The sequence below is a fragment of the Lucilia sericata genome, unplaced genomic scaffold (assembly GCF_015586225.1).
Source record: "Lucilia sericata isolate MDLA Ls3-8-SP2 unplaced genomic scaffold, ASM1558622v1 Contig001104F_arrow, whole genome shotgun sequence".
In the NCBI taxonomy this organism is placed as follows: Eukaryota; Metazoa; Arthropoda; class Insecta; order Diptera; family Calliphoridae; genus Lucilia; species Lucilia sericata.
The window spans coordinates 147,501-160,382 of NW_023995076.1; the positions used below are offsets into that span (position 1 = coordinate 147,501).

At 27.6% G+C, this 12,882-nt stretch overlaps 2 protein-coding genes across 3 annotated transcripts in view; both read left to right on the forward strand.

Annotated features, from left to right (window-relative positions):
* The window catches only part of LOC119610017, a 44,424-nt gene extending 36,127 nt beyond the window's left edge, over positions 1-8,297 (forward strand). The window contains exon 2 of one of the 2 annotated variants that reach the window (XM_037965083.1): positions 6,210-8,297. In XM_037965083.1, the coding sequence (XP_037821011.1) occupies positions 6,591-7,013 (423 nt within the window). In that variant the 5' untranslated portion in view covers positions 6,210-6,590 and the 3' untranslated portion in view covers positions 7,014-8,297. The remainder of the gene's footprint in view (positions 1-6,209) is intronic. The other variant, XM_037965084.1, reaches the window with a different exon arrangement.
* On the forward strand, positions 7,843-12,712 carry LOC119610010 (location of vulva defective 1-like). The gene is made up of 5 exons (XM_037965073.1): positions 7,843-7,959; positions 8,015-9,116; positions 9,372-9,592; positions 9,727-10,745; positions 12,535-12,712. The coding sequence occupies exons 1-5, from the start codon at positions 7,843-7,845 to the stop codon at positions 12,695-12,697; spliced, it is 2,622 nt and encodes an 873-aa protein (XP_037821001.1). The 3' UTR covers positions 12,698-12,712.
* Positions 12,713-12,882: the final 170 nt, after the last annotated feature.

The window sequence follows — 12,882 nt, forward strand, 5'->3', positions numbered from 1 at the left end:
TTTTCCCATATTAGTTTTACAATATTTCTTAGCTGCAAGTTATGATTATTGTTTTTGTTTTCTTTCATTTTGTCTTATGGCGTTTAATCCACTTTTTGCGTTCTAATAACAATTTGCTTTCATTCCAATTTTGTTGTTCAGACCACACAATTCTTTCATTCTTACAGTCATTCCATTGCACTGACTCATTCACTCTGTTCACTCTTAAAGGTTATATTTTGAAACAAATTGTGTGTAAAATTATCGCCATATTAGAGAAATGATTTTAACTGCAAGAGGAAAAAAAGAAAATCGTATATAAAGTAAAATTGATTGATTATAGTTTTCACTGCCAATAAAAGTGGTTTGATTACCTAGATAATCAAGAATAATTAGCAAAAATACTCTCATTCTTATAAATTTTTTTGCATTTACACAAATATGTTGATAACTAGGTATTTTATATTATAAAATGTTATATAAATCTATGATTAAAAAACATGGGAATTGCAAACAACTTAATTGTCGTTTAATTATAAAAATTAATATCCCCCTAAATTATATTTGTTAGTCTTTAACATTTCATTTAACAATATGAGAAATTTAGCTTAGATTGTATCTATAGTTTTGACGTTTTTTTATTTATTATACTTTACCAAGTTTCTTTCTATCAACCTTATAAATTTTTTATTAAATAGTTTATTATTTTGTTATCTCTTCCCTATAAAGTTTCTTGCAATTTTGTTGTCTGATTTATCTGCAGAAAGAAAGAAATATTTCTTTTTTTTTATATAAAATATTATCTAAAGTATTCATTTATTAAAAAACTAAAAATTATTCAACCAAGAAACCTACATAACTGTTCTAAAATAGCAAGCTTTTATTAAAATCTGCATCTTACTAGAATCAACATCTACATACACTAAGAAAAAGTACTATTTTGCAATAAGACATATTTTTGCAACAAACTTTATAAAGTACTTTTTAAAATAAAGATAATTTTGGAAATAGTTTATTCTGGAATAACAAACAAAATTTTATTAAATTTATTACAATTTCATTGTCAAACTTTACTCAATTCTATACAAAAACTTAATTAATTCTTAAAGAAATTAGATTATGTATAAAACAAAGTTTAAAATAACTGTTAACTCCTCTCAGTGCTTGATATAATTGCCCATAAAATATAGAAATACGGCTGAAAAAATATGAAATTTATTAACAACACTGCATAAAACAACTTCAATAAAAGCAACTTTATCTATAAACAAAGACAAACCAACCGACAGTAAATCACAAATTTTGTAAAGATTATGTGCAATCATAGTTCTAGACTAAATTTCTAACATTAATACGGCTTTAAATGGTTGATTTTTACAACAAAAAAACAATCAATGTTTCTTAACTGTAATTTGTAAAAAAAAAAACATAATTTTCAAAATGCACGCAATGTGTAGAGAGCGTAATGCAGAAATTAATTATGAAATAAGATTAAATAAATTAAAAGTTTAACAAATAAAAACCATAAATATTAAAAATATGTATTTAATATTTTATGGATAAACATTAATTTCATTAAAAATTTGTTAAATTCCTATTTTTTAGTTTTTTCTAAAATTGCATAAAATTATTTACTCTGCTACACAACACACAGTATGTTAAAGCCTTAAGGTATGCTTTAGTTTTATATTGTAGCAATAAAGAGTTGCCACTATGTGTAATGTTGTTAATATTAAACGTTATATTTGAAAATAGTTAAAAAATACAAATGGAGAAAAGAGTAGAAAGGAAAATAAGTATAAAAGGAAAGTTTTTTGTAATTGTTATACATTTTGTAACTGTTGTATACGATTATATGAAAATTTTACACAATTTGTAACTGTTATACAGTAATAAATTTTGTAAATATTATAAATTTTACAACTTCTATATTTGTATAACTGCTATACAGTATTAACTGTTCTATGTTTATAACTGTTATACAGCTTATAAATGTTATATAGTGTTAACTGTTATACAGTATAGAACTCTTATACAGTTTTAACTGTTAAACAGTTCTTAATTGTTATAACATAACTGTTATATAGTTAATAGCTCTTATATAGTTTATAACACTTATACAGTTTATAGTTGTTATACAATTAATACTGTTATACAGTTTTAACTGTTGTACAGTTTATAGCTTTTATACAGTTTATAACTGTTATACAGTTCATAAGTGTTATACAATTTATAACTGTTATACAGTTTATAACTGTTATACAGTTTATAACTGTCATACAGTATATAACTGTTATACAGTTTATAACTGTTATACAGTTTATAGCTGTTATACAGTTTATAACTGTTATACAGTTTATAACTGTTCTACAGATTACAACTGTTATACAGATTATAACTGTTATACAGTTTATAACTATTATACAGTTTATAACTGTTATACAGTTTATAACTATTATACAGTTTTTAACTGTTATACAGTTTTTAACTGTTATACATTTTATAACTGTTATACAGTTTATTATTGTTATACAGTTTATAAAATTTATACAATTTATAACTGTTATACAATTGAAACTGTTATACAGTTTACAATTTGTGTACAGTTTTAACAGTTGCATAGTTCATAACTCTTACACAGTTTACAACTGGTTTACATTTTGTAAATGTTATACAATGTATAACATTTGAAACTAATACAAAGTTTAGAACTGCTGTATTATGTATAACTGTTATACTTCTTATAGCTGTTATACAGATTATAACAGTTACACAGATAATAACTGCTATACAGTTTAAACTGTTGTACTGTTCATAACCGTTATACCGCTTTAGAACTATTAAACAGAAGGTAGCTGTCATACTTTTTTATTCATTCAAGTGTCATATTAATTAAAAACTCTTTTCGCCGTAATATTACTTACACTTAAATTAAGTTATAACTAATTTAAATATTATTCACATCTAAGGTGTGTTAGATGTATAATAATAAAAAAACTCAGGATAAATAAAATAAAACACTTGTTACACAGTACACCACCAGGGACAAATGACATGCATTCATGCTGATATTTGTAACACTCAATATTATGGTCGTACACTCATCTGAGTCAATAAGTAAATCTTGAAGAATAGAAAATTTTCAATATTTTTAAAGAAATCTTTCGATACTGAACAATTTCAATTAACACAATTTTTTAATATTTTCATGTTAAACATTGTTGTTGATAGAGTTGACAGGCCTTGGCCGAATAAGTCGGCTCATTTCGGTACGTAGAACGGACAGTCAGGGTAATGCCATATTAAACATATTTATAGATGATGTAGGGTATCATATAGTCGGACTAATCAAATTATAATTTGTTTACTTATAAAATTCTTGCTCTCATAACATTGCGTGTCAATTCAAAATTACATGCGTTACCGATTAAATAAACAAAGACAATAAACTAATGTGTAGCTTTAAATATTACATAAATATTTGAAGTAAAAATGAACTAGCAATTTTCCTAAATAGATTACAAATCTATAATAAAAAATTCTGAAAAAAAATCTAAAAATATTATAGAAAGGTCAGAAAGAGTTAAAACTGTTGTGAGTTTTTCTCTATTTTCCACCTTAGAATCCTTTACCATTCTTATGCTAGTGCTGCCAAAAATAAAATCTATCTAAAATAAATCTGGCATCCTCTATTATATGTAAATATCACACTCTCGCATTTCCTTCCTTTGTGAACCAAAATATAACCAACTACAAGTGAAAAATATACTATTTTAAATATCATTGTTATTGTTTTGTTGTTATCGTTATTTCTATATAAATATTATTACTGTCATTTATATTGTATCATGTCTCTATGAATGAATCTCTCACTCTCTCTGTTTCTCTTCCTGTTACCCCTACTAACCTCAAAACAAGCAAAATATTTAGATAACAATAATGACATGCCATTACATTACCAAATACGAGGTTTGTTTACAAAATCAAAAGCAAAAATAAACTAGATTTTATCCTTATAAACTTTATAAAATCAGTTTCCCATGCAAACAACCTTCGTATATTATTTTTTAAGTGACTGTGTCTTGCTCATTATTTATTTATATTCAAACTATAGAGATGGTAGATTTCAGTTGTAGTAACCTGCATGTTTAGGGGGTAAAATGTAATGTAGAGTGTAAATATATAATTTCTTTTTTGTAATTCATATTTGATTGCCTTTTATTATTGTTGTAGTTGCAGAAAACATGAAATTGAAGTTTAATGAACTTTATAGTTTGATTTTGAAAAGTAGTTTAGTTTCAATAGAAAAAATCATATTAAATTGTTTTAAATGGTGGAAAGATAATAATTACATACATATTACTGTGAGAAAAGATAAACGCTATTATTAAATTACATAAATAATGATATTTTTCAATATTGAAACAAATTTTATACACAATTTTCAATATTAAATAAATTTTTCTAGAAAATTTTCAATATTGAATATTTTTTATTGAAAATTTACAATATTGAATATTTTTTATAGAAAATTTTCAATATTTAATAATTTTATATAGAAAATTTCAAATATTGAAAATTTTTTTATATAAAATTTTCAATATTGAATAATTTTTTATAGAAAATTTTCAATATTGAATATTTTTTTATAGAAAATTTTCAAAATTGAATATTTCTTTATAGAAAATTTTCAATATTGAATATTTCTTTATAGAAAATTTTCAATATTGAATATTTCTTTATAGAAAATTTTCAATATTGAATATTTTTTTATAGAAATTTTCAATATTGAATAATTTTTTATAGAAAATTTTCAATATTGAATAATTTTTTATAGAAAATTTTCAATATTGAATATTTTTTTATAGAAAATTTGCAATATTGAATATTTTTTTATAGAAAATTTTCAATATTGAATATTTTTTTATAGAAAATTTTCAATATTGAATATTTTTTATAGAAAATTTTAATATTGAATATTTTTTTATAGAAATTTTTTAATATTGAATATTTTTTTATAGAAAATTTTTAATATTGAATAATTTTTTTATAGAAAACTCTCAATATTGAATAATTTTTATAAAAAATTTTCAATATTGAATATTTTTTTATAGAAAATGTTTAATATTGAAAATTTTCTATAAACATTTTAATATTTAAAATTTTCTATAAACATTTTTAATATTTAAAATTTTCTATAAACATTTTTAATATTTAAAATTGTCTATAAAAAATTGTTCAATATTGATAAATTTTTATATAGAAAATTTTCAATTTTGATAAATTTTTATAGAAAGTTTTCAATTTTAATAAATGTTTATAGAAAATTTTCAATTTCGTAAATTTTTATGGAAATATAAATATTGAATAATTTTTTATAGAACATTTTCAATATTGAATAATTTTTTATAGAAAATTTTCAATATTGAATCATTTTTTATAGATAATTTTCAATATTAAATAATTTTTTATAAACAATTTTCAATATTGAACAACTTTTTATAAAACATTTTCAATATTGAACAATTTTTTATACAAAATTTTCAATATTGAACAATTTTTTATAGAAATTTTTTAATATTAAAATATTTTTTATAGAAAATTTTGAATATTGAATAATTTTTTTTAGAAAAGTTTTAGTATTGAATAATTTTTTATAGAAAAGTATAAATATTGAATAATTTTTTTATAAAAAATTTTCAATATTCAATAATTTTTTAAGAAAATTTTCAATATTGAACAATTTTTTAAGAAAAATTTTCATATAAAATTTTCAATATTGAATTTTTTTTTTAAATTTACAATTTTGAACTATTTTTATAGAAAATTATCAATTATAGAAATATTCCATATTGAATTAATTTTTTTAGAAAATTTTCAATATTGAGAATTTTTTAGAAAATTAATGAAAAATATATTGAAATCTAACTTTCGCATACATATTTATGACTATTTTGAAAATGGCCTCCATACATTTAGAAATCAACAGTTCAAAAACCTTTAAAAGAAACTTAATAAGGGCATTATGCCCGCAATAATTACAAAAAATAATAATTTAAGATAAGGTAATATGATAATGAAAAACTATATAATAAAAACAACTGATGTCAATGCCAAATGATTAGATACAATTCTAAATTTTAAACGATAAGATACTTTTAAATATTTCTAACAAAATATAACAAAAGGCCCTTTAATTAAATTTTCATATTGTTGTTCTTTTCTTGTAGATTTTCCAAAAAACACATTCCAATAAACCTGACACCAAAATTTACCACCGATATGGTCAACATGTATTCAAAGGTGTTTTGAAATGAATACCAAACGCTAAATTAAGAACATGGAATGTCCACAAATTTCCAGGCGAACAAGTTAATCAACGAAAGAGATAATGAAATAATAAGTGAACAATTTAAAGCAGCTTAAGAGGAAAGAGAAAACGAAGACATTGAATAATATTTGTGTAAAAATAATAACCAACAAACAATTTTGTACTAACAGTAGGAAAAGATTTGAAAATTTTAAATTAAGGCGGGAAATTTGAAAAGTTTAATGTTAGAAAGAAACGAGCTATAATTTTCATTTGGATTTTAAAGTTTTTTTTTAACAAAATGTTGCTGTTTAAAACAAGAGTCAAGGCCCTTAGCTCGGGCTGGTGGTTAGCCATTTTAATTATATGCTTTTCGATAAACAACAATCAAGCAGCAGTAATAAAAAAACGTGACAACACTGCTGTAAACGAATCTGGCAACTTTGTTTTAGACACTGCAGCACAACCCACCATTTTAACGGCTTTAAATAATGCAAGTGAAGTTGTCAGCACAACTAAACTGCAATCGGTGGAGGGCATGAATTTTGCTTCCAAAGAAACCTCCAAGGAATTAACCAACAATGAAATTTTAATAAATGAAGCCAAAAAACTCTTAGAGGAGGAAGATAAAATTATTAATTTAAATAAAAAAGAAGAAGTGGAAGAAGAAGAAAGAAAAACTGAAGGAAATGTTAAGGATTTAGAAGAACAAAATGTTTATTGAAAAATAATACTGGAACACAAATAATCTGCAAGATATTAAAGAAATTATAAAGCAATTGGAAACTAAAGAACAAAATTTGGAAGAGGCCACCAAAACCTCCACAGAATTTACCAGTAATGATATTAAAATAGATAAAATACCCCAGTTAAAGGAGCAAACTTTGGTGCAAGAGGAAGGTGCTAAGGATGAAGGGGAATCGGAAGCTAAATCCTATGAAAATAGTTTAAAATTTGAACATGAAAAGCCTCAGCCTCCCAGCAGAATCTTAACAGAGTTGAGAACTGAAAACAACCACTAAAAAGTCCAAGTTTTGGAATCCCATGGGGAAAATAGTATAGAAAATAGCAAGGAATTAAATAAAAATGTTTTAGTAGAGGAATTTAAGGAAAAATCTGCCTGCAATAAATAACAACCATAATGAGTCACAGGTTAAAGTTAAATTAATTCCCTTGGAAACCTCCACCGAGGAAAATGTGAAGGAAATTGCAAAATCTAATAGTTTAGATAATAGCAAACACCAGGAGGACAGCAAAAGCATAGACCCGTAGAGACAACAACTGTTAAAATGGTGACAGAAACTTCCACTTCAGTAGCTGAGGTTACGGAAAGTTTGGAGGTTTTAGAAATGACCACTTTAAGTCCTTTTATGGGCGGAAGAGAACACAAAAGAACAGCTAACAAATAATATACAAGATGGCTTAGATCGGGAAGTGTTAATTAAAGCAATGAACTGCCGCAAACCACCCCGGAAACCAGCACTTTAGAGACATTGAAAAATGAATCAGATTTATTAATATTTGAGGGTAATAAAAAGGAATATGCTAGATCTATGTTTAATAAAGAGGAAGAAGAAACTACTACCTTCAATTCACAAGAAAATAAAGAAGATATTCTAGCTATAACCACCTTTAGGCCCGCGATAAATCTCAATAAAGAGCAAGAAGAAGTAGTTTCAAGGTAATGTAAAACAGCAAATAGAGGATGTGTCCGTAAATCTTAAGGGAAAGACAGGCAAATTTATAAATGACAATTCCACAAATGCCCAACAGTTAAATTTACCCAACAATGCTGAGGTATGGTCTTTGGCAGCCATGAAATTCCCTACCCAAAGCCGAAGTTACCTTGGAAACAAGCGCCGGCGCATAATCACAGCCCAGGAGTTCAAGGAAAATCTGCTACAGCCTACACATTCCTCATTAACAATGAGTAGTAATAGTGAAAAGAATTTACTAGATTGGTCACAAATAATGATGGATAAGGAATTGTCCACAACAACCAGGAATGAGGAAAAGGAAAGGGAAAAAGAAAGAGAAGAAAATCATTTAGATACAAATGAAAGGATAAAGCAAAGTATTACAACAACCTCTAAACCTTTTGAAGAAACAACAACTGAGTTAAGACTACAGGTTAGAGAAGAAGAGGTTACCCTGGCACCAGAAACAATCTCAGTTACTACTTTAGAAACAATCTTATCTCTGGCGAATGATAAAAACAACAATGAAACTGATAAAAGCCCTGAGATAGATAAGAAAATTGAAGAAAATATGAATAATCATTTGGAAATGGTAACGGAAACTCTAGACGTGGCCACAACATCAAAAACAACAACTAATAATAATGCTGCATTAGTGGACAACCACCCCTTGAATGCAACGCTGAACATTGAACCAAATTTAAATGAAATAAACTTGACTTTAAAACAAAAGCAAAAAGACTTAAATAATAATAATAATAATGATGATAATGATGATAGTACGATAGCAGCTGGAAATATAAAAAACTTAGACCTGGAGACGACGACAGCCGAGACGTTGGCGTCAACGACTGAAGCAACAGCTGTTGTTGCTGATATCACCACAACAGTTGAGCAAATTTCCAGTGAGACAACAACAGTTAGTACGCTAGAGACTAGCAAACAAAACGCATCGTTAAATAACGACGCCATTCAACAAATCCCAGAAACAACAACAACAAATAATAATAATTATAATAACGTAAATTTAAATGAAACTAATTTTTCCACACAAACAACAACAGTGACGGTGTCAACCGCTTTACACGAGGAATTTGAAAATAACGAGAATATTACAGCTAAAAATCAATATAAATATTGAAACAACAACAACAACAACCGTTTTACCTATTACCACATTTAGGCCAAATATTTTGGCAATAACCTCCTCTACTACTACCTCTACGAAAGCCCCTAATTTTGAACAGGAAGTTGACCAAAATGGCAACGAAATTCAAACAAATTTAACGACTAACAACGAGCCGCCGCAACAAAAACAATCAATAACAACAACAAAAGTTGAATTAGACGACATAATTCTACGAAAACAATTGAAACGCATTTAGCGGAAAGCAGAGAATTTGAAACGACCACCATATTAGCAGCTAAATCAACAGAAACAGAAAATACTCTAACGTCTTCAATAGAAACAACTACGTCATCCTCTAAAGACGTAAACAATCTAGAGACAACAACCCCTAAACTAGAGGATGAAACCACAATTGGGTCATCAGCACCTGTCGCCACAAACGAAGAATTAGAGAGAAAGGAAATTGAAACTGAAACAGCAACAACAATAACAACAGATACAACAACAACTACTACTACAGAAACCAACAAAACACCTGTTGTTGTTATTGAAACAAAGCCGAATGAAAACTTGGCATCCACTACAACAACAACAGCAACTACAACTAGTAGCACAGAAAAAACGTAATTGCAACGACAACTGCAAAGCAGGAAAGCAACATAAAGGAAGTTTTAACTTCTCAAGAAAAAGATGCAAATATAGATACAACAACAAACAGCAGCAACATGACAACAACAACTAGCACAATAATGTCAGTAACAGCGGCCAAAGATGAAGAGACCTTTATAAGTTTATTAGATGATACAACAACACAAACTTACTCTCCCACCACAATCTCAACAACAACAACGACGACAACGTCTCCGACACCAACACCACTAGCATCTTCAACAACCACAACGACGACGACAACCTCAACATTGCCTTCGGCTATAACAACGAAAGTGGAAGAGATTTACAATGTGATACACAGTACCACCACTGAGTTAATACAAACAACAACACAACAATTATTAACGGAAACTGAAGAAGAAGAATCATCAACATCATCATCCTCCTCCACCACCACATATCCCTCCTCCAGCACCTCGTATATCACAGAAATGATACCCGATACCACCACACCCTCTACAAAAATTATAGAAACCGCTGATATTGGCAAATCCCTACCCACACTCACTTCCATTATGGGTGGCAATAGTGGTAATATGTATCCCAAAAATTCGGAAGCTTCCGGTGAAACTGATGTTAATGTCATCATTGCCATAACAGTAAGTGTTATAGGTGTTATTGCGCTCATTTTGCTGGTGGGCTTCCTTTATCTCATGCGTAAACGTCAAAAGCAAAATTCCTATCCCAATCGTTGTCGTCCGGTTAGCATGGATGAATTTACCATAGACAACGCCTCGGTGGGTGGTAGTATGCGTAAGAGTAGTGCTTTACGTTCCTCCAAACGTACTTATGGCAATTTAGCATTCGATGATCCCTCGCTGCGTCATAATCCCATGGGTGTACATGAATTGGCGAAATTTGCTCAGGAGAAATTGCGTATATTTGAGGAATTCCGTGATGTACCACAAATAACTTCGAGATTGGATGAAGTACCGCCAGGCTGTGAGGATAAGAATAGGTAAGTTTGGAAAAATTATTTAGATTTTGAAACTCTCTTAATTTTAAAATTTTTCACAAAATTTTCTCTGAAATTTTGTAAGTGAATTATATTTGAACAAGTGTTTCCAAAGAAATCAATTACTTCAAGTGAACTGAACTTTCGGAACATTCCAAAGAACATGTTCAGTTTTCACTTACAATACAGGAGTTGAATAACATTGAAATTGTGATGAAAACAAAAGATTTCTGGGAATTTCTTTAACTGATTCGTTTAAAAAAAAGAACAGTTGTTTTATTAAAAAAATGGAATTAATATGAAAAGTTCGTCATATTTTTATTAATTAAATATAGAATATCATTGAATAACCTCAAAAGGAATATTAAGAAGTTCTGAGATTCTTATAAAATCCGATCGGAAGTATTATATTGCACAATTTCTTTTGATCCGAAACGTTTAAGATTTAAATTGGTTACTGCCGATGAAATAAAAATCGAAAATTTAGAAAAACTCATTGGAACATCAATCCATTGAAACTTCAAACGAAGCTTTATAATAAGTTTATCATAATCACGAAATGTTTATTTCAAAAAGAGAGAACAATTTGATCCACGCTGCAAAATCCAATTAAAGAGACCTTGGAACAATAACTCCAACTCCTGTTCTAGACAGAACTTCTCTCCATTACCACCAGAAGAACTATAAATCCCCTTAGATTGTTCAACTTTGAAAAGAATCAAAGTATTAGATTTTGAAACATTGAACTTTATTACCTGATCGCAATGCTCCTAATTCTCTGCTCTTATTAAGGTCCCAAAGACAATGGATTATTGACTCTAGAAATATTCACGAACGTTCCTTTAACAGCAATTCGGAATGATAAATGTCCCAGAATCAACCGCTGTTTTCTACACTTCCTTTCTCGAAGGTTTCCTCAAGAAAATATTTAGACGTTCTCGAAAGAAAAGAATTGTCAAATAGTTTACCGTTTTCCATGCTTTATTCATCGCTTTTCAGCTTTGAAAAGAATCCAAGTATTAGATTTCGAAACATTGAACTTTATCACCTGATCTCAAGGCTCCTAATAAGGTCTCAATGACAATGGATTTTTGACTCTAGAAATATTCATGAACATCCCTCTAACAACAATTGGGAATGATAAATATCCCAGAATCAACCCCTGTTTTTCTACACTTTCTACAGCGAATTTTCCCGAAGGTTGTCGAAAGAAAATATTTAGACGTTCTCAAAAAACAAAATTATATAAAACTTTCTTAAACATTTATGAAATTTTGAAAATGGCTTCTTTTGATTTGTGCCATCATCTCTCGACAAAACATTCGAGAATGAATTTACTCTATTGAATATTTTCGCGTACATTATTAAAAAAAAAAAACCAGTTTAACTCTTTTAAACCTTTCGCCAACATTCCTCGAAAAAAATATACGAAATCTACATTTATATTCTTTAGATTTGGCGCGATCATTTCGTGACAAAACATTCGAGAATCAAAAAATCTTCTATTTTAACTCTATCCGAAGCTTAAAAATACACCCTCTTTTTAGAGCGATTCTTTCCCAAAAGTTTCTCTAAGAAATTATTAAAAGATTTAGTCGTTTTCGAATCGAAAAGAGTGAATCATCGGTCATTTGATATAAAAAATTTTAAAATTAAATATTTTTAATCACTCTAAACATTTTCATATTTTACTTATGCCCTAATAAATTATTAAAACAAATTCAAATAAAATTCTTTCTCAAAATTTTGCGATTACTAATCTTTTCATCTCTCTTTCACTTTTCATCTACAGATATGCGAATGTATTGCCGCTTCCTGAAACGCGTGTCATATTGCAGCGTCTTAACGATGATGAAAAAACGGAATATATCAACGCCAATTATGTCACAGTAAGTTTAATAATATTTTATAATTTAAGAAAGAAAGAAATTACTAAACACCCCCTCAAAATTTAAACAAATTAAATAAAAAACAAATGCGGTTAAAGTAAAACTTAAATTTCTTCAATGTACTAGTTTATGCTTTCTGAATCTGGGAAAGAAAGACAAAAGCGTAATTACTCGGATCATGTAATCAAATAACATTAATCATGATTAAACATGGTGAATGATGATCATGATCATCATGATAGTAGAGAGGA

Bases quoted from the DNA above. Each gene is read 5' to 3' on its own strand.
- LOC119610010 (XM_037965073.1), top strand. From the start codon at position 7,843: ATGTTTAATAAAGAGGAAGAAGAAACTACTACCTTCAATTCACAAGAA. The intron at 9,117-9,371 runs ATAAATATTGAA...AAACGCATTTAG, and splicing joins TATTACAGCTAAAAATCAAT to CGGAAAGCAGAGAATTTGAA. The intron at 9,593-9,726 runs GCAACAACAATA...TACAACTAGTAG, and splicing joins AGGAAATTGAAACTGAAACA to CACAGAAAAAACGTAATTGC.